General features: G+C 41.2%; 2 protein-coding genes across 15 annotated transcripts in view; both read left to right on the top strand.

Moving 5' to 3' along the window:
* nfyc (nuclear transcription factor Y, gamma) overlaps positions 1 to 11,711 on the top strand; it is a 20,774-nt gene extending 9,063 nt beyond the window's left edge. For 3 of the 7 annotated variants that reach the window (XM_017424781.3, XM_017424790.3, XM_037975683.1), the window contains exons 2-11: positions 1,398 to 1,507; positions 1,633 to 1,704; positions 3,064 to 3,177; positions 4,753 to 4,848; positions 5,998 to 6,174; positions 8,700 to 8,768; positions 9,143 to 9,301; positions 9,581 to 9,685; positions 9,797 to 9,856; positions 10,197 to 11,711. In XM_017424781.3, the coding sequence (XP_017280270.1) occupies positions 1,409 to 1,507; positions 1,633 to 1,704; positions 3,064 to 3,177; positions 4,753 to 4,848; positions 5,998 to 6,174; positions 8,700 to 8,768; positions 9,143 to 9,301; positions 9,581 to 9,685; positions 9,797 to 9,856; positions 10,197 to 10,316 (1,071 nt within the window). In that variant the 5' untranslated portion in view covers positions 1,398 to 1,408 and the 3' untranslated portion in view covers positions 10,317 to 11,711. The remainder of the gene's footprint in view (positions 1 to 1,397; positions 1,508 to 1,632; positions 1,705 to 3,063; positions 3,178 to 4,752; positions 4,849 to 5,997; positions 6,175 to 8,699; positions 8,769 to 9,142; positions 9,302 to 9,580; positions 9,686 to 9,796; positions 9,857 to 10,196) is intronic. The other 4 variants (XM_017424797.3, XM_017424805.3, XM_025007237.2 and 1 more) reach the window with 2 other exon arrangements.
* A 7,779-nt stretch (positions 11,712 to 19,490) lies between these two features.
* LOC108241456 (potassium voltage-gated channel subfamily KQT member 4) overlaps positions 19,491 to 25,451 on the top strand; it is a 50,861-nt gene continuing 44,900 nt past the window's right edge. For 4 of the 8 annotated variants that reach the window (XM_017425612.3, XM_017425604.3, XM_025007270.2 and 1 more), the window contains exon 1: positions 19,491 to 20,777. In XM_017425612.3, the coding sequence (XP_017281101.1) occupies positions 20,476 to 20,777 (302 nt within the window). In that variant the 5' untranslated portion in view covers positions 19,491 to 20,475. The remainder of the gene's footprint in view (positions 20,778 to 25,451) is intronic. The other 4 variants (XM_025007282.2, XM_025007280.2, XM_025007277.2 and 1 more) reach the window with 1 other exon arrangement.

Genomic DNA, 25,451 nt, shown 5'->3' with positions numbered 1-25,451 from the left:
CCCACCCCCCACCATTCTGTCTTATTGATTTAGGCTACTGTCTGTCGAAAACTGAATGACAGAGCAGGATGCAGCAGTGCTTCTATTGTATTATTCAGTAACTTCTACAACTGCCGGAGAAGCTCATCTTTCCTGTCAAAAATCAATCGGGTTAAGGATGAATCGGTGATTTATCAATGTGAAATATTCACAACTGCACTTAGGCAGCACGCACAAAGAAGCTGATGCAGACCTGCGGTCCAAACGGCTTGTCACAACAGAGCCGCAACAAAATCTAGTGGGTAAGACACTGGGCGCGCTGTTTGAAAGTCTTACTTTTGTATTTTAATCGTCTGTCAGCTGGACCAGGAGTGGAGCCACTCATGCTTGTTAGTGAGATAAGAAAGAAAGGGGAAAGTGGAGCCTCACTTTTCTTTCACCCAACACTCTTTCTCTAATTGTGTCCCTTTTTTCTGTCTTGTTTGACCCACTTAGCTGGTTTGTGCAGCAGTCTGTTTGTGCCCCTGCCTGTCTCTTTACCTCCCACAGTAAAAGCCTTCAGCTCTTTGTCTTAGCAGTGGATTAATACCAAACTGGACAAGGCACTGCCCGACTCTTAAAAACACACATAATCACTTCTCATCTCTTCTGAATAGCTTTATACAGTCATCTCTTGTTTCATGCACATTTCTTTTTCTTCTCCTCTGCCAAATCTTTTCAAAAAGATAAGAAGGAAAGGGTGTGTGTGTGTGTGTGTGTGTGTGTGTGTGTGAGAAAGATCAAGATACTCCAAGCTCTACATGCTCAGACAGGCAGACCAATATTCCCCCACCAGATTCCTGGCATGCCGTAGTAACCTCCTGGATCTTTTTTTTTCAAATCACCAAATCTCTTGTTAAGGCACTGGCTTTATGTAAGAAAGTTTGCAAGAGTTCAATTTTTGTTTGTGTTGTTTTGTAAGTGTGCGTTTCCTTAAAAAATCTGCTCGTTTGTTACAAAGTTGTTTCTGCAGGGTACAAACGCTTCTGGATCTCCTATTTCTGTAGTCTGGCATCATCCTCACTGCTGAGGTCATTTGCTGTGTTTAATTGCATATAAAAGGCTTGTGTTTGTTGAGAAGCTGCAGTTAAGAGCCGAAATCAAGGAGTGCACAGCTGGTCTGGTTGTGCGTTCTTGATCGTGTCAACGTCTCAAAAGCACAAGAATATAAGCTTGTTGGAGCTGTCTTTAGATTTCAGCATATTTTAATTAGAGGCTGTGACAGGATACGGTAGTCTGACACACAAGATGAGCTCTTGGCAGCAAGTATTCAGATTCAGGCCTGTCATAAATGTTGACATCACTTTTGTTTGTTTTGTTTGTTCTCCAGCAATTTATTTGCTTAAACCTGTCTCGTCATGTGTCCTCTTTCCGCGCAGCAGAATAGAAGATGTCTGCAGATGCATTTGGGTCTGGAACCACCGATGCCCAGCAAACCTTGCAGTCCTTCTGGCCTCGTGTCATGGAGGAGATCAGGAACCTGACTATGGTATGTTAGACCTGCTTACACACGCAAGGCACAGACGTGCCAGAGTCAAGCATTTCATATGGTCGCCTAATATTCAAATGTGTACATTTTTTCACAATTACCAAATGCGTATCTGTGGTTTTCAGAAGGACTTCCGTGTGCAGGAGCTGCCTCTGGCTCGAATCAAGAAAATCATGAAGTTGGATGAGGATGTCAAGGTAACAGGGAAAACAGTTTGAGAGAAATTTAAATGTTTTTGGTTAGTATGTTATTAAAAAAAAAACTGCCTTTTGGAGTACTTATTTTTAAAATACACAATTTTACTCTCCCCTAGTCTAGCTTTCTATCCGTTTCTTTCGATGCAGCTTCTTGTGCTCGTACCCTATAAATCTGTGGTTGACACAATGACTATTTTAAACCCCTCACACTATAGTTCTGTGATACGACTGCTGACACAATTTCCGTTTTAAGCCCCCTTTGGTCCCACATAAACCAATCTAACCAGACAAGTCCCTCTATAATATGTGCTTCCACACATGAAGGCAGCGTTGCAGAACCGGCAGAGGGACAGCAGTGCCTTTCTTTAGAATGTAGTATTGCAGGAGCCACCCCCTCACTTCACACATACTCGCCAGTTTGACTCTGTGACTACTCACAGGTGCATTGACTTCTGTCTCAGTCGTTTCAAACATGACGTGTTGCAGGAAATATTTGAAATATGTTCCAGGTTGATGCTGTTATAAATGAAAAGTTAAGCTGTTTTGTGGTTTTTTAGATTTTAAGTGTATCTCACATTGCTTTAGTATGCTATAGCTCACTTCAAATTCTTTTCTAACTTAAACCCTAGTTTGCAGTGTCCTGGAAAAGGAGCTAAAACAATTTATGATATGCGTTTAAATTTATAAACTATAATTGGCTTGCATTCTCTACTTATTCCTGTTTTTCGTGGACATGCTCTCACTATCTGTTCAAATAAATATACTCGTCTTCTAACATTTGTCATGCCTCACAAAGATGTGATTATATTCCTCCCATTAAAGCAGGTTTGGCCTCCAACATAAAGCCTTGGGAAACATGTGCTGTGAATGTGTCGTGTCAGGAGTGCTATCCTATCCTCTTAGTTAAGCAGCAGCTTAAAGCAGTAAAGAGATCAGGAGATCACTAACATAACTAGGAGAAAGACCCTTCTGTCGGTTTTTCACTGCATAAAAGCAGGACACGTGGGCGGTTTGCTACTAATACTGCTTGGGACGAATGTTTAAATTTTTATGCTCATTGGAGTTTTACTGAGTAGAGGGAAACGCATGTTGACGTCATGCAATTAGAGGTGTTGTCAGGGAGAGCTTACAGCTGTAACGTTGGAGCACAAATGTTAAAAGATCCGTTTGTCTTTTTTGGACAATTGTTTTGGACAGGAAAGGACATAAAATGCTAAGCTCAAGCTGGAATCAAAGCATTTATTAGGCAGTGTTCTGCACCTGTGAATTTGATATATTTGACTGTAACTTAGACCCAGGGTGATTCATGTTACTGTGTAGGGCCGTGTTTAATCGGGTGTGACACTATCCTCTGTACAGATGATCAGCGCAGAAGCTCCAGTCCTGTTTGCCAAAGCTGCTCAGATCTTTATCACAGAGCTCACTCTCAGAGCGTGGATTCACACTGAGGACAACAAGAGACGTACACTACAGGTCAGGTGCACATCTCAGTGGCGTGACTTGATCTTTTTTTGTTTTTGCTCACATCCTTTCTTGTGTGAAATGTTTGTACCCTTAGATTTTTACCTTTTAATTAAAGAAACTAGTTAACCTGTCCGTTGACAAGTTTTAAAATCTTTTTTTAAGCCCCACAGCAATTATCCCTCAAGGACTGTCTCTAAAGTTATGTTTGTTCTCCCACCACAGATTTTTAAAAGCAAAGCAGACGGTTGATAGTGACACAATTTGCTCCAAAATGTGAAAACATATACTCCTGATAGATGCAAATTAAAAAAAAGAGGAAGGAGGGTATGTAAATGCCAGTTTAAACAAAAATAATGAACAGAAAACATCGGCAAAATCACTTTGGAGCTTGTTGCACCTGGATGCAATGACTATGTTTCATCTGTTCACATACTTGAAAGAGATATCAGTTCATGGATGCATGTGGATGCAATCACAAAGATATAAAAATGTCAGTGTAATTCATTTCATCCTTGATCCTTTTTTTTGGGACAAAAATCTTTGTTTTTAAAACTTACAGAGCCTGTTTTAAACACAAACCCAATTTACTGTGATCGTGTCCATGTTAATTACAGTTCACACCAAAGATAAGGTATTATTCAGGTGAAACGCATCACCTGATTAATCAATTGTATGGTGCCCAGGTGAGAAAAGGCAGTGTCCTCCATATACTCATGCATAAGCAGAATCCTTGTGTGAAGAGGCCAAGCCAATGGGGTCACCATAACAACGCTCATCAATAGAGCAAGTGTAGATGTGACTTGATGTTACCAGATATTAATCAAGGTACTATAAATAGCTCGTATTACAGGGAGGGCCACAATAGGGGGGTCCTGACAGCCAATATCCTGTGGAAAATTCCACAGAGACTGCACACCACTGTGGATATAGGAGGGGGTATAAGAGTAGTAGAGAATGTGCCCATGATAGGAGGAAAATGTCAGTTCATGTTGTTTTTTTTTTCCCTCCTTACTTATCTCAAACAGACTGAGTCTGAGTGGTTGATTTGCTTTGATTTACTAGAAGTCGTTTCATTTGTGTATAATTTATCTGGGGTGGAACTAATGATGATTATATTGTTGGTATTTTTCAGCTTGTAATTTTCTCATTTAATCGTACTGACTCACTTTTTTATTAATAAGTCGCAGTGCTTGGAAAGAAAGGCCAGTCGCAGTTTCCCAAAGAGCATTGTGACATAAAAAAGTTGTTTTTTCCACCAAACGTCTCAGAACAACTGAAAAACACAACAAATAGTCACTTGTTGAACCTGTAAGGATTACTTATACGATAAATGGTCGAGTTTGACCTTATGTTAGTTAATTAATTTCCTTTCTAGCTTGGCCCGTCTTCTTTAAACTCAGTTATTAAAGCAAACAACTGTCTGACTGATGAAAACTGTGCTTCTATCCCACTGCAGGCTCTTATGCAGTTATTTTGGGAGTGATGAACTCAGACCTCAAAGCATGTTTATATATAGGTTGCTGCATATATATAGATTAAGTGCAATTATCCTCTGACCTTCTATGTGTCTTTATTTTTTTACAGAGGAATGACATTGCCATGGCGATAACAAAGTTCGACCAGTTTGACTTCCTGATTGACATCGTGCCTCGGGACGACCTAAAGCCCCCCAAACGACAGGTAGGAAGTAGCTGTAACACCTGCACGGCGACTGGAAAACAGATGGTTTCTCAAAAGACATTTTGAACTTCTCAGAAAAGTAATTCTTGCAAATAAGAAATTATAGTTAATGATCACGATTTATTCAAACACTTGTGATCAGAGAAATGCATCTTAAATGTGATCAACCACCTCTTTATCATGGTATAATGAGCTGATCATGTTAAAGCCCATGTCAGTTTTCTTTTCTTTGTTGGCAACACGGTGCTGTAAACATCCTTGACTGGAAGCTGGGGTTCGCCAGAGGGCTTTCAGTCGGATGTTTGCAGCTTCTTTTTGCCTCAGACCAAACCAGCCCAAAATGGGACAAATTTATAGCAGTGAGGAGCTGACGTTAGTAATATCAAATATCATAAACCTGTCTCCTACCAGGATGTAGTTCAGTAACTATGAGGAAAAACAGCCGATGATGTTCAGGGAATTGATAAGTTGTATAACAACTTATACACCAGATGGAAGAGTAAGATATTTAAATTTGTTGTCAAGAAGACTGTCTCCAGGCATGTAAACATCCTACACTCTCAGCTGTGTTGTCATGGAGCTGGGAGAGGGGTGTTTACTCTTCTGGGGATGGAGAAACATCATCAAGATGAAGCCTTGCTCATTAGTCACTTATAAAACAGGATCACGCAGGTCAGTGTTTATTAATAATTGATCACTTTAATTCCTGGATTCAAGCCACCTAACCTGCTGAGCTGTGCTGAGTAAACAGAATAAAAACTAAGTCTGATGCTTTTTTGTTTTTGCTAAGCTAAAGGGAGGACATTCAGGGGACGGTGTCCATACGTGAATTTGTATTAGTTTGATAAAACACATACAAGATATGTGCCTAAATTGTTATTGATATGACTGTATGAAGAACTTGGTTGGTCAGCACTTCTTTATCACCATGTTCAATCAAGTATTCCTCCAGACTATCAGTTTGTTATTAGCGAGCGTGGTGCTTGCACCAAGACTGACATCCAGATTACGTTACTCTTCTCCAGCCACATCCCATCAGTTATTTATTAACCCCACTCTCCTCTACCATTACACTTCCAAAAAATAATTTATGGAGATGTAGCGGACTGATAGGCCTTCAGTACGTGTGTATGTGTGTCCCGCCTGCAGGAGGAGATGCGTCAGTCAGTAGCTCCTGCAGAACCGGTGCAGTACTACTTCACCCTGGCCCAGCAGCCCGGAGCCGTCCAGGTTCAAGGCACACAGCAGGGTCAGCAGCCTGGCACACAGACCGCCACGACCATCCAACCCGGACAGATCATCATCACACAGCCACAGCAGGGACAGGTACTTGGAATGAAATTGTCTCGAAATCAGGGATGCATGGCAACATGTAAAGAAGTAATAGCAAAAATGAAACCACAGTGTGATGCTCATTCAAAGAACAAAATGAGACCTGCTTTATGCTTGAATAAAGGGATTGTGTGACTTAGATCATGTACATGTCCCTGTAACAGCACTTTCAATAGAACATTTTGTCTTGACTCTGCAAGGTGTAAGGTGTCCTGCTGCAAAAGCCTCTTTAATGGAGTTATGTTTCCCAGCTTGGTCATTCTTAATCCTAATTCAAGTTTTGGAACTGGTCACTCTTGCACCAGCAAATATAACAGCAGACAAGCACGTGAAAGTCCTCAATAATGTCTATGTTTTATATGAAACATATAAGTGCTTTAGCTGAAATAAAGTAGCAGAATGTACACATGCAATATACATACGGTCAAGTTTTCATAAATTGAATAAAGAGAAATGCGTGTTGCCTTGTAAGTTAAACACAATGCAAAAAGCAAGTTTACTTTAAACTTGTTCCTGTTTGTTAATACTTTAAGGTTCTTTACATTCCAGCATGAAAAACAAACACAAAAACCGAGCCTGTGTTTTTCTTGTGCACTCATATGGAAACACACTCATTTTCCCTCACCAAGCAGCGAGATTACTTTTCATCCAGTTGTCTCTTTTTTCTAATTATTCATTTCCTACAACTTCTCTGCTCCTTTCTAGCTTGGTTTCTGCATGTTTTTTTTTAGTTGTGCTGCTAAAGTGCTTCACGCTGCTTCAGCAGGGCTGCTCTGAGCTGCGCTATTGTACTTTTTTGTGCCTCTTGTGATTCACTCTTTTTACAGCACAATTTGACACAAACCCCTGTGTTGATTCCATCTTTGACTAATTTACTGGGTAGCGCATTAAAAGGTGAACTAATTTGTTTCTAATTAAATCCCTCAAAAGGTCTTTGTTTTGTGTAATTGTTGTTCAACTTTGGGAATTCTATGGCATCTGGGAGGTTTCAGCACTCTCTGTTATTGCATCATTTATTTCGAATACATTTTTCCTCATTTTATGTTAAAAGTAAAGGTTATATATAGTCTAGTATGTTCTCTCCACAATTCTTTTTTAGTGTATTTAGAATATATTAGATCTATTCTTTAGGCATACAAGTGAGAACAGATTAAATTGTCCTTAACTGAATCACATATTATGTTTGGGTTTTGTAATTTGGGATTAGCAGGTAATTCTAGAGCAGCTAGATGAGGCAATATCTGGTTTCATTAGCATTTTTGTGCATGTTTGTATTTGTCTGTTTTTTTTTTTTCTCAAAGGTAAACGACATGTACTAGTATTTGTAAAACTGCAGTTTGGTCTTCTGGAGCTTCTTTAAATAAAACCATAGCATATACAGACATTGTAGTAAGAGAAATATAATCATCCTGTTGGTGACTGGAATCCAGTGATTTTCACCTGTGGATCACGCTCAAACAAGCTTGTTCTTTTATTTTTGCCTTACAAGTAACATCATGCACAATAATATTGACATCGTATCCAGCCGTTTTTCTGTAGAGGTTGGAAAACCCGAAAGCTCGTTTTGCATTATCTGTAAGGCTTCAAGAAGCTACGTCGAAGCAAAATTACAATATTTAGAACCACAAACTTATCACTGAAAACAACATCACAGTGCCTGTTTGAAGAAGCTAACTAAAGTAGCAACTTTTAAGGCTAACAGGGCAGAGGACGTCCACATCTCTGCTGAGATCTTTCATTACAGAGGCAAGAAAGTAAAGTCTTTACTTGTACATTTTTCACAAGTTCCTGACGCAGGATGACCAGCCATTTTCTGTTGTTTTAAAATCGACAGACATCATCTGAACCCAGAATGCACGATACTAAAGCAGGCGATAGCTCTAACATTCTGACAATCTCCTTAAAGCTATTAGTTAGGCAACAACTAATGATTAGGGTTTATAATGTAAATTCTTTTCAGTAGTTATCTCTGTTCAGACTCAGGAGTGCTTTAGCCTTGGATTTTAAATGAAAGGAGGCCCTGAAAATGGTGTCGCTTTGCAGGAAATATGCAGGGCAACTTATAGCCAATATTTTATTTCTAACACGTAGCGATCTGTAAATGTTCATTACAAAATGACTTTATTTGATGCAGTTTGTTGTTCACTGAAAGAAAAGTTCAAATGAAGGGGTCAGGTCTTTACAAGACACCAAAAATTAATCTGCGTATCTCTAGTTTTACACATTTTCAGACTCAATTGATTGTTTTTTACAGTTTTCTTTAAGCTTCCGTATGATGCTTTTAGATCATTCCCTTGATTTATTGTTAATTATTTTTTTTTAAATTTGAAATTTATTTCCTAAACATGCCCCTGAATGTTTGCTGTTGCTCGATGCCATTGTTTTTCATTCTGAGGCTTACAGCTTGCCAATCACGCCAGTCATGCTTACGTTTGTGTGTTGAGTTGTTGCAACCGCTGGCCCTCTCTCACTGTGTGTGTCTTTCTCTCATTTTCTCATCCTATTCTGTCGGCCATCAGATGTTGCAAGGTGCCACCATGCAGCAGTTACAGCAAGTGCAAGTGCAATCACAAGGCACACCCATCACGGTAAACACACATGCCTTTTTATATGCTCACTAACCACACGCTTAAAGACCACAACCTGGCGCCGCAGCCCTGTAGGTGACTGCCACCTGCAAACCCTGCGCTGCTCAAATGACTGAGGTCTCTAGGGGTGACTGCTGAATGAGATCAGATGACCTTTTTCAGATAATGTGACAGACAGAAGAGAAACGGAGGACATGAAACCCATGAAGTCATGTCTTTTGTGCCTGCCTCATAATCTTTTGTTTAAAATTTTAAAATAAAGATGTCTAAACTTTGCATTGATGTTAAACCTATATTCCAGAAGCTTCAGCGATGTCCTGCCAGTGCTAATGTTTGTGTGATGCCTTTCTCCTCCCCTCTTTTCTCTCTGTAAGAGTGCGCCTGTCGCCATGCAGGTGGGTGAAGGCCAGCAAGTGCAGATTGTCCAGGCTGCGGCGGCCCAGGGTCAAGCTCAAACGGCGCAAGCCCAGGGCCAGACCATGCAGGTCATGCAGCAGATCATCACCAACACGGGAGAGATTCAGCAGATCCCGGTAAGACCTTGGGTCAGACGGGAAAGAACAGAGCACGGGCGTTAGGGGAGACAAAACCAAGGACAGAAAAAGACAGTCAAGGCAAAGTTAAAAAAAGAGAAGGTGACTGATGTTATCTCTGTTTGATGGTGTAAATCCTTCACCCATAACTGTTTAGTAGAATGAACAGAAAGTGAAGAGGCCTGTTGTCCAGGGTGGGAAAATGGCTGTGTCCTCTGTGTCTGAATGACCTTTGCTCTAAACTAAACTCTGTCTCCCCCTTGTGTCGGTTCACTGTAGGTGCAGCTAAATACAGGCCAGCTACAATACATCCGACTAGCTCAGCCCGTCTCTGGAGCACAAGTGGTCCAGGGACAAATTCAGACTCTTGCAAACACTCAGCAGGTAATAACTAAATGTGCACGCAACAAATCTGCACATGTTGTCAAGAGGACAGCACATGTGATGGGTGGTGACGCTCAATACCGTTTTAGTAATAGACTGTAATGTTTTCAGATCACACAGACCGAGGTGCAACAAGGACAGCAGCAGTTCAACCAGTTTACCGATGGACAGGTAACAAATACAAGAACTCTAACCTTGAATGCAGTATGACCTCTTACAATATTCACAAATCTGAGTTTAAATTTTCTTATTTTAACTGTTAAAAAGCTGCTCAAAAAAAACTATCAAAGCCAGAAATAGATGAATATAAACCGCTATTATCTCAACCTAGAAAAACTATTCAGTTAGTATTAAAGAAAGAATCATAAAATAAGTAAAATCAAATGAAACATTATATTTCTGAACAAGTTCAACAGCATCTTCTTGCAACGTAAGCAGGATCTAAGCTCTGATGGTTTTAATGTAATCTCATCAACATGACATAACGCCTTCCTGTCTCTCTGTTTTGCAGCAGTTATATCAGATACAACAGGTGACGATGCCTGCAGGACAGGAACTGACCCAACCAATGTTTATCCAGTCCACCAATCAGACTGCTGACGCACAGGTCACACAGGTCAGCGCTGACTGAGCCCCCACCAGGAAACGGCACACATCCGACACGCACGCCAGCCCATGTGATGCCAACAGATGCCGCCAACGTCAACAAGGGATGCTTAATATCTTGATATTTGAGCACCGCTCGTTAAAATGAGGGACCTGAAATCTCGCAACACTCATGTTTTGTAATAATTTTAGTACACTGAATCAAAAACCAAAGGGACACAAATAGACGCTGACGCAATCTAGAATAAAAACGCATCCACATTTAGACTTTTATTTTGTATGTTTGTTACATCTTTGAATAAAAAATATGCACACACTTCCAGTCATTTTAAAGTTTTTATACAGACAAAAGGCTTCTGTACGGTTTCTGCGTCCTTTCCAAAATGAGACCCGTGTGACACAAAGTCAACCTTTTTAAACTGTGAGCACCTTTCAGGTCCCTCTGTGGCCAGCAGAGTTCAGCTCAGATCTTTGTGAAATGTGCATGCATGCTCCATGATAAACTTCCTCTTCAGAAGGTGTCACTTGGGCGCAGCTGATCAAAAAAAAAATGGTGTGAACCGAAACGCAAGCCGATTGGCGAGGTCCCGTCGAAACCATGCAGAAGCCCTGACTTTATTCTTCCTGTCACGACACGTCCTGTCTTCAGAGATCTAAGAACAACAGGAAAGCGTTGCTGTATTTGTGGCACCTTAATTTCTGCTCTTTACTTGGAAATAAAATGGGGGGAAAATGTTTGTCTATTTATATCTTTGGTTGGAAATACCTGTTTGTTTTCTTCTTGCAACAAGTGTATCATACTTTCTTTGTTGTTTATCAAGTAGTTGTTGAATGAAAAGAAGCCATATACCTCAGACAAGGTTTGATGAAAAAGTTTCTTGTAATTTCTTTGTTGTGATGTTTCCTAAATTTATAATGAAGCATGACTTTGTTGTAAGGGCTTCAGACTGAATAGGCTAACTGTGTATTTGTGTGTGTGTGCGTGCGTGCATGCTTGTGGTTTTAGGCACTTACACTCGTCTTAACGCTTCCATTCTGTCTGTAGAGCGGAGATCCTCCTCTCTGCCTCTATGCATTTTTACCAAGTCCTCTCTGCCTCGGAGGTTTCGAGTCTTGTGCCCTGGTTTACGTCTCGTGTACAAAACACATGACTCCATCTAGAGTAGAGTAGAATAAAAAAGAACCATTTTTAAAACGATTTCCCTCTTTTGCGATGATCTTTGGCCTCTTAACTTTTCCATCTTCTTTGTTTCTTTTACAGTGAAGATCTTAATTTTTTTATTATTATTGTTAATTTTGCATGTAGTTGAAGTTGACAGCATGACTTGCGGTAGATAGGTACAGATGTAATTTCAATGTTCCTTTTTGTAAACCAACTCTTGTTTGTGGAAAAACGATTAAAAAAACAGAACTTGTGTAAGAGGTTTTTTGGGGTTATTTGTACTAATCTTTGCTTTCGCTGTTTTGTTTTGTTCCTTTTAGGTCAGTTGAGCATCTTGCTAGTGTGTGGACAGTAGACAGGGAGACAGGAGAGAGTTTGAGCAGCATATTGAAAGCATCCCAGCCATCCCCACACACTATTACCAGGTAGACTCATCGCACCACAAGATCCCAGAATAGGATTCTCATTGTTGCTTCTATAGACATATAAAGGGTAGTTTTATTAAATAAAAAGAATGGTATTAAAGACTGAACTGTAGAAGTTAAAAATGTTTTTTTATAGTAGTTTGAGATTGTCATTTTCCAAAATGGCCAGAAGAGGGCAGCACTGATCCAACAACCTGCATGTTCTACATGCATACAGTATTGGAGAATATTTATTCCTGAACTCAGGCCCACTGTTTTCATCAGTAACCTTTTTGATGCAGCATTACGAGGAAGTGCATAGGGACATAGCTATTTGTTGAAATGTTTTCACTCCTCTTAGATCCATATCAATCCAGCCTATTTTAAACACTCTGTCTTAAAATCTTCTGTTTTCCTAGTGTGGTTTAAAAGTTTAATATGCCACAAGGACCAAGTGCCCAACTAGAGTCATGAGCTTGTTTGGCTGGAGATTGCTCAGCTTTTGTAAGATCGGACTGCATTCCTTATATGACCTAAATCTTAAAAGGAAAGAGAGGTAATTATGGTGGGACGGAAAATTAGGCAGGCATTATGAGCACGTTGAGCGGCGCTCATAATGTCCCACTTTGGTGGCATCAATCGTCTCACATTCAACATGGTGTCAGCCCCGAGGTCAAGGGTAAAAGTTGCAGTCATCGCATTTAATGACCTGGTTGAAAAAAGAAAATAGCCCCTGTGTTTACATGGTGCACTAATTGCCTGGTTAAGCAGCAATAGTTTAACGTGGAAGCAGTCGTTTCAAGCTGGAAGGCCCCGTTTCCTAATCGACTTAATCTCTGAACAATAACAGCATTAATGAGCGCAGACACATGCTCGGATCTTTCTAATTAGAGGAACAGGGATTGTGAGAATGTTTGCGCCTAAGTCAGGCGTGAAAAGGATTGTGCGGTGGTATTTTTCTTGGCTCGCATGTCTGGTCAGATCAAGGCAGCTTTGGCCATATGACCTGTGGCTGACAGCTTTGGCTGTGGTCTGGACCTTGTGATTTTGCCCTGACACCAGCCGGCCCCCTCCGAGCTCTGCAAAAACACAATAACAGGAACTGACTTTCACTTTGGTGGGTCTTATGTTTGATCCTCTTTTCTGACGTTCTGAGGTGTCAGGAGACTTCCTTTTAATCATCATCAATCTGTAGTCTAAACTTTTCCAAAACCTTGGCATGTCAGAATAATATGAGTTTATTCAACCATGTTGTGAAGATTGTTTTTCCTCGATGAGTTTTTAGAAGACTAATTAACTAAAATAACTGTTGGAAAACGTTAAAATTGGATTAAAACAATGAAAAAAAATGTGCGTATAAAAAACAATTTTCCAAGTTCAGTATTTAAAACCAGATTTGCATTCAAGTTTACCGATGAATTAGCTCAGATTTAGTTGTTTTCTTAAATGTATTAAAGTTTGCAGTAAATTTAAATAAATGTGTTGAAAATCTTTGCTCCTTTCACAGCAAAAACTGAGCCAAACAAAAAATGTTAGAGAATGTGGCTTTATCTGTACCTGAAGAAGCAGCAGCAGTTCTTCAGTTTTCTGTAAATATATTCATGGAGGATGGAGGTGAAAGTCCAATTATACATTTAAATACAAACTTTAAATTATGAAGATTATTAGAATATGCACAACTCAGAGTTTATATCAAAACAAAACGTGTCATTTATTGTATTTATTTGCTTTTTGTTAAGACTCTTTAATGTTTCATTTTAAATAGACTCAGTAGATTAATATATATTCGTTTAAATGTTGTTTTAAATTTTAAATTATTAGGAACAGTACTCTCTGCTTTAAAAACGATTCTTTCATATGTGAAGAAAAATATGTGGAGCTGAAAGGAAGTCCCAACAGGCATCGTAATACTCCATCGTTCCCAGTCAGTCATCAAAGCAGTGATTCAGAAACCTTGGAAGCAGGGTTCTTTGAAAAGATTATAAAGAATTAATATCTTACCTGTTGTAGATAGCTCTTTGAACGACCTCAGTTTAAGGAAAAATGGAGTTTAATTCTTGCTGGACTGATGAACCAAGAGCTACTGAGCAAAGCTAAGACCAACGTGGATTTCTGCTGTCTTCAAACAGCTTCAGTCTCAAAACCTTTACAATTTGAATGCTGTGTTAAAAACATTAACATCACCACCAGTTTTGTTGTTATTTACATAGAGGTGGCTGTGGCTCAGTGCTTAGAGCAGTCGTCCTCCAATGGGAGAGTTGGAGGTTTGATTCCTGGCAGCAGTCAGACGTCGACGTGTCCCTGGGCAAAACACTGAGCCCCTTATTTCCTCTGATGTGACCCATCAGTGCATGAATCACTGATTAGACTCTACAGAATGATTTATTCAGATTAGTTTTGTAGAGATTCAGAGGAGTGCTGTATGAATGTGTACAGATGGGTAAATGAGGGCACATATATGGCCTGGTTGGTTAGAAAGGTGCTATATAAGTACAGTCCAGGTGTTTTTGCCCCTCTCAGACCAGTTCAGTCAGAATTAAACTCTACTTCTCTAAACTGAGGTTGTTCAAAGAGCTATCTACAACAGGTAGGATAATAATTGTTCATTATCTTTCCATTGAACCCCACTTCAAAAGATCCGAACTGTTTAAGATACAAACTACAAGTGATGTGCCTGCGAATCGCATTTTTCATCACCACGATTAGCAATGTTTCCACTCTATACTCTGAAATAAAATAGGTCGGCGTGTTTGTTCAGAAACCTTTTTGTGCTCTTTTCATTTTGGCTCTTTGTTTGCCTCCTGAAACTTGAAGTTGGTTCTTTTTTTAATGATGGAGGAAATGAGGAAGCGTCTCCGCTGCAGCACCTCAGACATTTTACAATGTTTGCCTGTGGAACGGAGGGAGCCTTTAAGTCTGCTCAGTCACTCCTAAAAGTAGCAGAAAGTCACAAAGAATCCTTTGACCCGTCATGAATGGGCCAGTCTGAACCCAGCATGTTCCGGACTCAGTCCCTGGTTGTTGTGGTTGACACTTAGAGACTCGTGTTGCTGAATGTTTGCACTGTTGGATTGATTAGCAGAGTAAAAACTGCTTTCTGTCAGCTGACATTTTAGTGTCTACGTGATGCTCGGAGTGAGCAGCTCGCTGGGGGGTCCAGCTCCAAACACAACACTGTTTGACACTGTCATTTCATCTCTCCAAAGACTATAACCAGACTTTATCACAACATCAGCCCAGCACAACGGACACTATATCAACAATTCATCTGCCCCCTCCCATACTCCTCCTTTTCCTTCTGCTGAGGTTTTCCCATTAAGAAGGATCTGCGTTAAAGAGAGAGCGAGAGAGAGAGGGGAGGGGGACATGAAAAGCAGAAGAGAGAACAGATTAAATAAAGACAAACAAGACCACGGTCTGGGAAAGCCATTAACTGGCGTAAGTAAACGTCCAGCGGAAATAAAAGGCTGGAGCGGGGTCGAACAGAGTGAGTTTGCATTGTGCTCTGTGTGTAGTGCACGGCTGCTGATGGGAGTATTTTTAAGTTCCCATAGATTCCCCGAGTGGCTGCCGACTCCCGGAGCTAAACGGGGCTCTGCGGGCCGCGAGGCGTTTGCTGGATAAACAACAGAGAGGGGGAGAGGTGGCCGCCTCCTCACACTTGGCTCCTGTTGTCCAGCCACGGTTGGCTGTAATTCCACCCTTCACTCAAGAGCTGCTGATGAGTGACATTAATTCTCAGTGTAAGAACGTGGAAGCTCTTCCCCGCGTCTCTCTTCGGGCCGACCCTGTTCAGCTGTCGTCTGTTGTCATGGGGCTTTTAAGAAGCCAAAGACCACTCTGGACGCTCCTCCCAGATCCAAGTGTTGATTACTTGATGAGCTGAATCAAGGCACTGTTATCCTTTGCTGAGATGAAACTTGAAGTTTCCCGAAAAGTACAAGCAGAACAAGCCGACCTATCAACACCGATTTTCTTCCGTTACCCCGTGACCTAATTTAGACAACTGAGTGGAAAACAAAGTAGAAATTTAGATTAACACAAGGATTACACGTATAGATTCAAAGCATAAATCATGACTTTGTTAGTTTTATATTTTAGCTTTAAACCCCAATGAACAGAGAAGGGCACACATAAAACTAGTATCTTCTTTTACACTTTTAAAGAACATGATTAGTGTTCACATCATTTTCTTTCTTGGTTGTATAAATCCTAACTCAAGGAAAAAGACAGTGATTACATACGTGAAATAAAGGCATGGCGCTCCTTGAAGGAATGCATATCACCCGCCCATCACTTCAAAATGATTCAATTATAGCTATTTTGGCGATGTGATATTGCCATCCTGCACGATCTGTTAGCACTCACAGTTCATGTTGACCATAGCCATTTCTGTGCAGGCTAAGGTCGATTAGCTGTGGCAGCCATCTTAAATTGGGTTTACTTGAAAAGTGAATCAGTTGTAGACGTGCATCCATTGATTGCTTTCGGAAAGTTTCAATAAAATCCACCCAGCGGTTCATGAGATATTTTGCTAACAGACAGAGTTGACTCCAGTAGTTATTGGGAAAGCTTTAAATACAGATTGTGTGATCAGTTAGAACTCAGATGACAGGTTGGCGATCACTCTCAGCTACTACCACACACTCAGTATCTTTAAAATTGACTGGAGTTGTAGCCATTTTTGTATTTGCTAAGATGGTTTTGCTACCGCGGCCATCTTGAATTGAGGCGAAAGGTTCATTAAAATCGGTACGGGCAAACGAACACCCAGATGTGGGCGAAAACATCGCCGCTCTGCCTTCACCTTTGGTGGCAGGTGATATTAAACCTAGACAACTTGCATCAGTTTGGCTGTGACGACTTAACGCCTAACAAACTGTTTGTAGAACTGGTGCAATGTTAAAAATAAATTAAAATCTACAAATATTTTATTAATCCTTTAACAGCCTCTCTGCAGTCCTAAAGCCATTCTTTCCTTTTTTTTTGACTTTATGACACTGAAACTAGTTCTAAAAGAAACTAGAAACAAAACGATCAACAAACTCATTTATAAACTGTTTACTAAAAAAAGCAACAGGCTCTATTTTGGAACGTTTCAGCTGACTGATTGGACTCACCTGTTTGCATTAACACATTACTGCAAAACTGTCATCCGTTGAATCTACTTTATCACCAACAATGACCCCACCAGTCTAACTAAAGCAACACACAGATTAGAGTTTGTTATGTTATGTAAGGGGAGAAGGTCCTGGGAATAATGTCTAGATTTGTGACTTGTGAAGGACTCCAGCTGCATTCCCACACCTCATTCCAGCAGCTCCATGTTCCAGAAACTGCTGCACAACAATTGACAGGAGCACACAGAGCAGCCATGGCTAACCTGCCTCTGCTGTCGATGCAGAACAGAGTAGAGCTTATACAGTGCTGAACGCAGTTTACACGTAGGAGACCTATATCTACGGCAGGCCTTTGTAACATATATTCAACCCACACACCTACACTTTTTAAAAACATCCATAATAAGTAAAGTAAATAAGGACATTGAACTGAAAGTAAAATGACACTTTAAGGCAGGGGTGGCCAACCCTGGTCCTTGAGGGCCACCATCCTGCATGTTTTACTTGTTGCCCCAACACACCTGATTTAAATCAATGGGTGATTAACAGGCTTCTGCAGAACAAGAAGAGGTGATTTAAGCTCTGAATCAGGTGTGTTGGAGCAGGGAAACAAGGAAAACCTGCAGGATAGTGGCCCTCGAGGACCAGGATTGGAGACCCCTGCTTTAAGGTCTTTGACACGCAGAGTTCTTCAAGAAAGTTTAAGATTTCTAAAAAGCCAAACCAGTTATGTTGTGTGTTTATTTTATAGGTTGAGTTTATTCCTGTTATTTTTTGCAGTCATTCTGTCAGGGTTTCTCCTTGTTTCATTTTGATGTTTTCCTGTGTTCAGGTTCACTTGTGTCATTTGCTCCAGTTTTCATGCTGCAGCTCGTCACACACCTGTCCCTCATTTGTTAATCAACTCACCTGTTATCACTCTCCCTGCATATCTATATGTATCTCTATCTATATCTATAAAATATAGACAGATAGTCCTGGTTTCTGTTGTCTTTAGATGGTCCTTTGCCTTCCCCAGTGTTTGTGGTTTTGTGTTTATGCCTCCTGTGTACGTCTGCCTGATTTCTCTGTTAGTTCGTCTTGCTGCCTTGTCAGCTTTTCCTTTATATTATCTGCTGCCAAAAGGCGGGTAATAATGTATTTGCCCCTGCGTGTGTTCATGAATCAGTGGACAGATTTTAATGAAACTCTCAGGCAGTAATCACTGGATGTACATCTACAACTGATCAACTCTTGGGGTCAGCCTAATTCAAGATGGCCGCCACAGCTAACTGACCTCAGCCAACACAAAAACGGCTATAATCAATAAATTTTACAGCTATTGAGCTACAGTTTGATGAGACTGAAGCTGACAGTCGTTCACAAAACATGCTTTTTTAGCACTAATAGATCACAGAAGATCTTGCGATTTTGGATGAGATTACGAGTTTCTGTGTTTTATTCAAACGGTTATTATTTTAATTTATTTAAGATAAGGTCATGTTAGTTTAAAACGCTGGCATAAAAGGCGGCGGTGGACATGCATTCCTTCAAGGAATGCCAGGACGTTTGCTGATGTCTGATATTGCTGTTTGACTTACAGTTTGTTTGTGTTTTTGGGAGGAAAAATAAAAAAAAAAACTAAACAATACAGAGATATTTACAGTTTTCCATTTTGGATATCTGAAATAAAAGGTCTGATTTCTAACATTGGGATGAAGACTTTATATTCACAAACATTATATTGTAAGTTTATTGTAGGAAATTAGCTGAAAGGTCAATACTTTTAAATGAGAAAAATGTGACTTAACTTAGGAAGAAAGACGTTTAGGGATCAGATTTGCTCTTTGTAGTAATAATGAAAAGCATGATGAACGTCTGAAATTTCTATTTTAATCATAGGAAGAATATAATCTCAGACACGTGCTTTAAAGATTCTGTCCTTTATGCGATAAATTATCTTGTCAAAGTTGTCTCTTCTATTCAAACTTTATTTCTTTCTGAACATGTAGTTTATAAGTAGATGCTGGAGATATTAGTGGTTTAGTCGGGACTGACAAACTCTCTCCTTTTAGAGGGCCACCATCCTGCAAGTTTTACTTGTTCCTCTGTGCCAACACACCTGATTTGAATCAATGGGTGATTAACAGGCTTCTGAAGAACATGGAGAGGTGATTTAACCACTGAATCAGGTGTGTTGGAGCAGAGAAGCAAGTAAAACATGCAGGATGGTGGCCCTCCAGGACCAGGGCTGCCCACCCCTGGTCTAGATGTACATCTGTGTCTGTTTTACCTGAACAAACTAAAGCTCAGCGTCTGAACATCTCCGCTTACTGTTGCTGTGTGATGTGGGCTGCCGGAGCCCGGGGACCACCTCACAGTGCATTCTTCAGAGGTCCTGAAGCAGGTGATCCATAACCTCATGAGTGTGCCATAACCACAAGCCTCTGTGTGTCACAGTCATAGATTTAGAAAGCTGTGTGTGTGTGTGTTGAAGAGGAGGAGGAGGTTGTCAGTGTCCCTGTGTCCCTCAGCACCTGTCTCTGCTGTTCCAAACCGCTGTAGCCATGGATTCAAACCCCCCCACTCCCATAATAAACACAAGTGGCGTTTTTATTCCAAGGGAAGACAAATGGGACTTTTATACTTGAGCCCCCTTTTGAAGCTGGATGATTTCACACCGAATAAGGAGCATTAAGGCACATAAGCCATAGTTTGAACCCAACTTTGCCTTTCCACAAAACAAGCAAACCCTTGTTGTCTCTCTCTCCCCGCCGCCCGCTGCTCCCCATCTCCCGCCCCGCGTGCGCTCTCCTCTCTTCAGGTTTCCGTCGTTGCTTCCAAAAACAACCGGAGGCATCTTTTTTTTCTTCTTTTGGCCGCTTCTACGGACTTTGTCCTTCTTCTTCTTTCACTGGAGTTGTCATAAAGTGGTCGCCTGCGGTCCCCGACAGCACGCTGATGTCCGTCAGCTGCCGCCGCTGCGCTCCACCCCGCCTGGCCGCCGCCGGAGCGGAGCAGAGGAGGAGAGCGCCGGAGCGCAGAGACGCGCGAGGAAACTGATGCTGGCGGCCGCGGGGAGGCTCGGGTCACTTCCCACAGCAGGAGCACTGGGATCCCTTCAGGTAACACAGACGCGTCGCGTTGCTCTTTGTTGGATGGAAGTCGTTTCCTTGGATGAGTGAATCACCTCTCCGCGCCCCGCCGATCACCTTTTTTCCACCTGACTCTTTCAGCAATGGTCACTTGGGGTCACGTTTCAGCGCGTCGCACTCACCCAGCTATTGCGCTTTTTGACTTCTGTGACCGTGACTTGATTCACAGATAACTTTTTTTTTGGAAACACCAAATCAACCGAGGCTGTAAACAAACCAGCGGGGCGATGACAAGTTTCGGCCCACTTTAAAATCCAAGATAAACCGGAACATGCCTCGGTCCGAGACGGCGCAGGGACGCGTCACAGCTTACATGTAGTTTGTCGAAGTCGGGGGGAATAAACAAAAACAAAAACAAAAAAAAATGCTCGGAAGTCCATCCAACAACGGCGGCATCAGAATGCTCGTGCCCCCGGCTCCGAGCGACGAACGGCGGGTGGAGTTCGTGGCTCTCACCGCCGTCCAGACGGAGAGGAGCGAGCCGTCCACCCCGGAGCGAGGCCACCCCTCGCACCGCACGGGTCTGCTGGGCACCCCGCTGCCCGGACCCCCCGGGCCCCGGGGCAACGTGTCCGCCTCCAGCAAGCGCTTCCGAAAGTTGCAGAACTGCCTGTACAACGTGCTGGAGAGGCCGAGAGGATGGGCATTCATCTACCACGCGTTCATGTAAGTCTTCTTCTTCTTCTTCTTAGGCTTTTTAATTTATTCTGTCCCCTGTTACAACTTTGAAAAGTTTCATGAACTATGTGCCGGAACAGTTGGACTTACCATTGCATCTTTTTTTCAAAGTGAATTTCTAATTAAACAAAATGAGTTGCTTATGTGGCAATTAGCTGGATCACGAGCCATACATCATCCCAACATGGGGTCTGCTGTTCAATTTCCTCCTGTCTCTGTCTTATTAAATGTTCGGAAAGAGTTTGGATATTAGATTTAATTTGTCCAAATCAACAGGGGGGCAAGATTTTCAATCAAAGTCCTATATTTTAAATTTTTTTCCATATTTCTGAACACTTTGTCTCTTACTCCTGGGTTGACATATTCGACTGTCCATCCAAACCTTGTGATGACCAGTTAATGTCAGAGGGTGATACAAGCCAAACACATTTGCTTGTTGCAATGACTTCCAAAACTTCCTTCTGTACGCCAAAAACACAGATTTATTAGGCCAGTTTTGCAAAGTTTGACCAGCTGAACTCAAACCTCGGAGTTAAGCAACTCGTCCACTGCTGTGGAAGTACACAGACTGGACTTTAAAGTAGCCATATGCTGTACGCCTCAGGATTTATATGACATGTAAACTCTGTAGAAGTGTGAGCCCACTGGAAGGGGCACCTGCTCTCCTCTATAACTTATATGACTTATGAGCCACTTATTTTAATCTGGTTTTTACCCACAACCTCTTTAATAATAATCAGACGCGTATTGTGGTGTGAATTATGGGGTTGTGTTTGCTAAAGTTTGCTCAGTGCATTTTTCTCCCTCACTCAAGTGTTTCAATATATTTCAGTCTCTCCTCAAGCGAAGCCCGGGACCGTTCTGCCGGCAGCTGTCTTCCAGCTGTGTCTGCGTTTGGCGCTCAGTGGACAGAGCGTCAATGCGTGGGAGCTCCTTGCACCGAGCCGTGCTTTCCGTGTCGTTGTTTAGACAAGTACAGCTGTCCGCCTGCCAGTGCCATCCCATGTTTGTTGCAGAGGGAAATCCCACTGCAGGGCTGCAACTCTTGCATGTGTTCTCACCATCAACCGCCAGAACATTTGTGAGAGCAACAATAGTCCCACTTTGTCTTGGACCCCTTTCAGCTAACTTGCCTCTGTTCTTTGCGAGTGTGAACGCATCTTAGTGGCGCTTGTTCTTCTCCACCTGGCTTTTCCCACTAAGATCTGTGGCCCTCTCAGACCGTGGCATTCTCCTTGGCATTACTGGGTGTCGGAGTGGATATCAACGCTGCGTGGCTGTTGTTGTTTCTCTGTTAAGGAAGCACTCTGAGGTGTCCAGTTATGTTTCAGATGCTGTGGCTGATCTTAGAAGTCTCACAGATGGCCCTGTTTCGTGTCGTGAACTTGGTGAACTTCATCACACACCTACAATAAAAACTACAGGCTCATGAAAAATCCTTACCCCCTGACATGAATTATGTTTGGTACACGTATGCCTACCTGAACGCACCAGTCCCACGATACTGTACCACTCTGTGAGCTCTGCATTTTTTTTTTGATAAATTACATCCTCACTGTGTGTGAGGAAAATACATTGTACGGTGAAGTTCAATTAAAGCCGCGTTGATCTGTTGTAATTAAATTAAACCATATACCGCTGTGTTGGAACTTCCCTCGGTCCTTTAATTAGACATACATTGTAACAGGGGACCCTGGAAACAGATGTGTTGCTTCCGAGGAGCCTCTCTTTGCTGGAGCTTGTTTGAGTGTGTACAAAAAGAAAAAAAAGAAGAAGAGTTAAAAAGGCTCTTTTCTAGTTTGCCCTCCATTGATTTCTATTGAAGTCCAAAACTCTTCAGCCCTTGTTGCTTCAGCTCCGAGCTGCGCTGTCCGATGCTTTGGACAAATGTCATGGGATTACTTGAACAAACTGCGTTCTAAATAATTCCCACTACATTATTGTAAATATCGTACCCTGACTTATCCCCTGTGGCTAAAAAAAAAAAAATCCTTGCATAAACTTCTTTGCAAGTGTAACAGCTGTATTCTAATTCAGAACTGGCACAAAGTTTATCCTCTTCCCTCCCCTTCTTCTTTTGTCATCTCGCCTTCCAAGAAATAGTAGAAGAAGGCAGAAACATAATAAACATAAAAGTCATGAATACTACAACTAATAATAATAAAAAAGAAATCCCAGACAGGTTCCATACAAAACATCCTCCAAAGAATTTCTCTGGGCATAAACCTGATTGGTTAGCCTGTGTATACAGAGTGTGGTTCAAATGGTGCTCGGACTATGTGAAATGTTAAGCCCTACTTCAGTTGTTATGGTCTCCCGACTCAGTCACAATAAAAGCTCCTTGACTCTTTCACCTGCAGTAAACCTGGAGTGAACCTGGAGCGTCGGGACGCTTGTTTTAAACGGGTTAAATCTGATAAAGTTTCCCTCCAAACAAGGTGGCCTGCAGTGTCAGACATCTGGATTGTATTTGACTTTAATTTTTATCATCAGCCGCCACCGTTAAAGTCAGGCGATGATGTCACATCTCATGTATTTATTGGTTTGTCTGTTAGCAAAATATCTCATGAACCAGCAGATTTTTGCTGAAACTCTCAGAAAGTAATCATTGGATGTACGTCTACAACTGATTAACTTTTGGAGTCTTCCCAGTTCAAAATGGCTGCCATAGCTAATCAACCTTTGCAAACACAGTAATGTTTATGTCTTATTCAGTTTTACAAATATTAAGCTAACATTTGGTGTGCTGGTAGCTGAAAGTCATCTCCATCAGGGAGCAGTAACTAAACATGAGATCTTGAAATATAAGGTGATGGTGATGATATGCAGTCCTTCAAGAAATGCTGTTTTTTTTTTTAAAAAAAAGCAACAACATTTGTTTGATAAAGACATCCTGAAAATCAGTGTTTCATGTACGAACATGTTGTCCAGCGAAAGGTAAATTTGCAAACTTTGGTCTTTGTTGAGCTTCTCAATGGTCTCATTTGTTAGAGCTGCAAGGAAGGAATATTTCCTTTATTAATTAATTTGATGATATGCAAAAATTGAGGGGAAAAACCCCCAGAAGTTTGTACAAATTTCTGCCTGACACCGAACATGAATGAATAACTATCAAACTATTTGTTTTGGGCTAAATAATAAACATGTTACCATTCTGACAACCCATCAGCTTTGCTTTATTTTTATACAGGTTCTGTGGTGCATGGTTATGAAGCTGACATTCTTGCAATTTGATTGATACCGAACCTTTTCTGATACAGTGACACCATCAGGCCGAAACATTACGAACAACCTCAGTATGAAGCGTCATGATGTAGCGAGCAGCTGTGCCTCATTTTCCTGTGCTTTCTCTTTATAAGTCTATTTTCGTTGCCTGTCTTTGATAGGCTACTGTGGTTTCAAAACAAAACCAACATCCTTAGCTTTGGATTGACATTTGATTCCAAATCATGTCCTCGAGCTTTAATAGCAAACATAAATTTGTGGGGAAACATCGTTAGCGATAGTAAGCATTAATTTTTTGTGTTTTTGCCGTCAAATTTTGCGTTAAAAGTGACATATCAGGTTGTGGTCTGATTGTTTTTTATTAGAAGTCATGAATGCAGTCATACAGGCCCCTATTTATAAGAAAAGAAGCTGGCATTAGAAGCAATTTTTAGCATATTGAAACATGTGCACCTAAGACCTCAGAACTTTTCTAATAATCTTGTCTATTTTGGAAATAAATTAGACTGGTAGCTTTTTAAAGAGATTTCAGATGTGTCAGACCTGTAGGCATCTTATGCTAACTCTCATGGCATGGGAAGAAGGTTTAACCCACTTATTGAATAATCTCTTCTGCTGTGCTCTGTCATCTCTAACTATGTGTGTTTGTTTCTGTAGATAAAAAAAAAGTGTGAACTTGATATACGAGCTCGGCAGATGACCAACAACTTTCAGAAGAATCAGTCACCGTGCTTTCCCTCACCTCTGACCTCCCACCCTTTCCTTTCCACCACATATAGACCATCACAGGAGGCCATCTGTTATGGCCTTAGTAATTTATCACAGCAGGAGGGAGGGGGGTCTTGTTGGGTCGTGGAACTCCGATGTAAAATTAGGCTACTGGTCTGTGATCAGTGCTACATAGAGCCAACTAAATCCAGCCCCTGCTGAAATCCAAAACACATGTCGTGTCTTGATCTTGGCCTTGGCTGGGTGCACCGTTGTAGTGTCTGGCCTAGTGCAACATTCCTCTGGCCTTCTGCCTGAATATACAGTCAAAGTACATGAGGGTGGACAGGAAAATGAGGCAAGACTGAGCACTGGCCGGTCAGAGTGATTGATTGGATCGGTGGAAGGTGAAAATACACCGCTCATGTATTATTGATATCTCCAAAAGGAGGACATGGTATAGGATTATAACATGAAGCTTTTAGACTCAATCTTCCGCAGTTTCATCAGTGTGAGCGGAAAGGAGATAATTTTTTTATAGGATAATTCCTTTTATTAAAGGGTCTGCATTAATATTTCTGACTAAAGTCTCGTCTTTAACTCTGATTAAATAAAAAAGAAACACCAAACATTTTTATTGTCCTACCTAAGGAAGTTTATACATGTTATTAAGACAGAATTATAGTTACTTTTGAGACTCCAGATGAGTCAGAGAAACTATAAACATGT

This window comes from Kryptolebias marmoratus, linkage group LG5, assembly GCF_001649575.2.
Source record: "Kryptolebias marmoratus isolate JLee-2015 linkage group LG5, ASM164957v2, whole genome shotgun sequence".
In the NCBI taxonomy this organism is placed as follows: Eukaryota; Metazoa; Chordata; class Actinopteri; order Cyprinodontiformes; family Rivulidae; genus Kryptolebias; species Kryptolebias marmoratus.
Note: the sequence above shows the minus strand (reverse complement) of the source record. Positions and strands in the feature narration are given on the sequence as shown.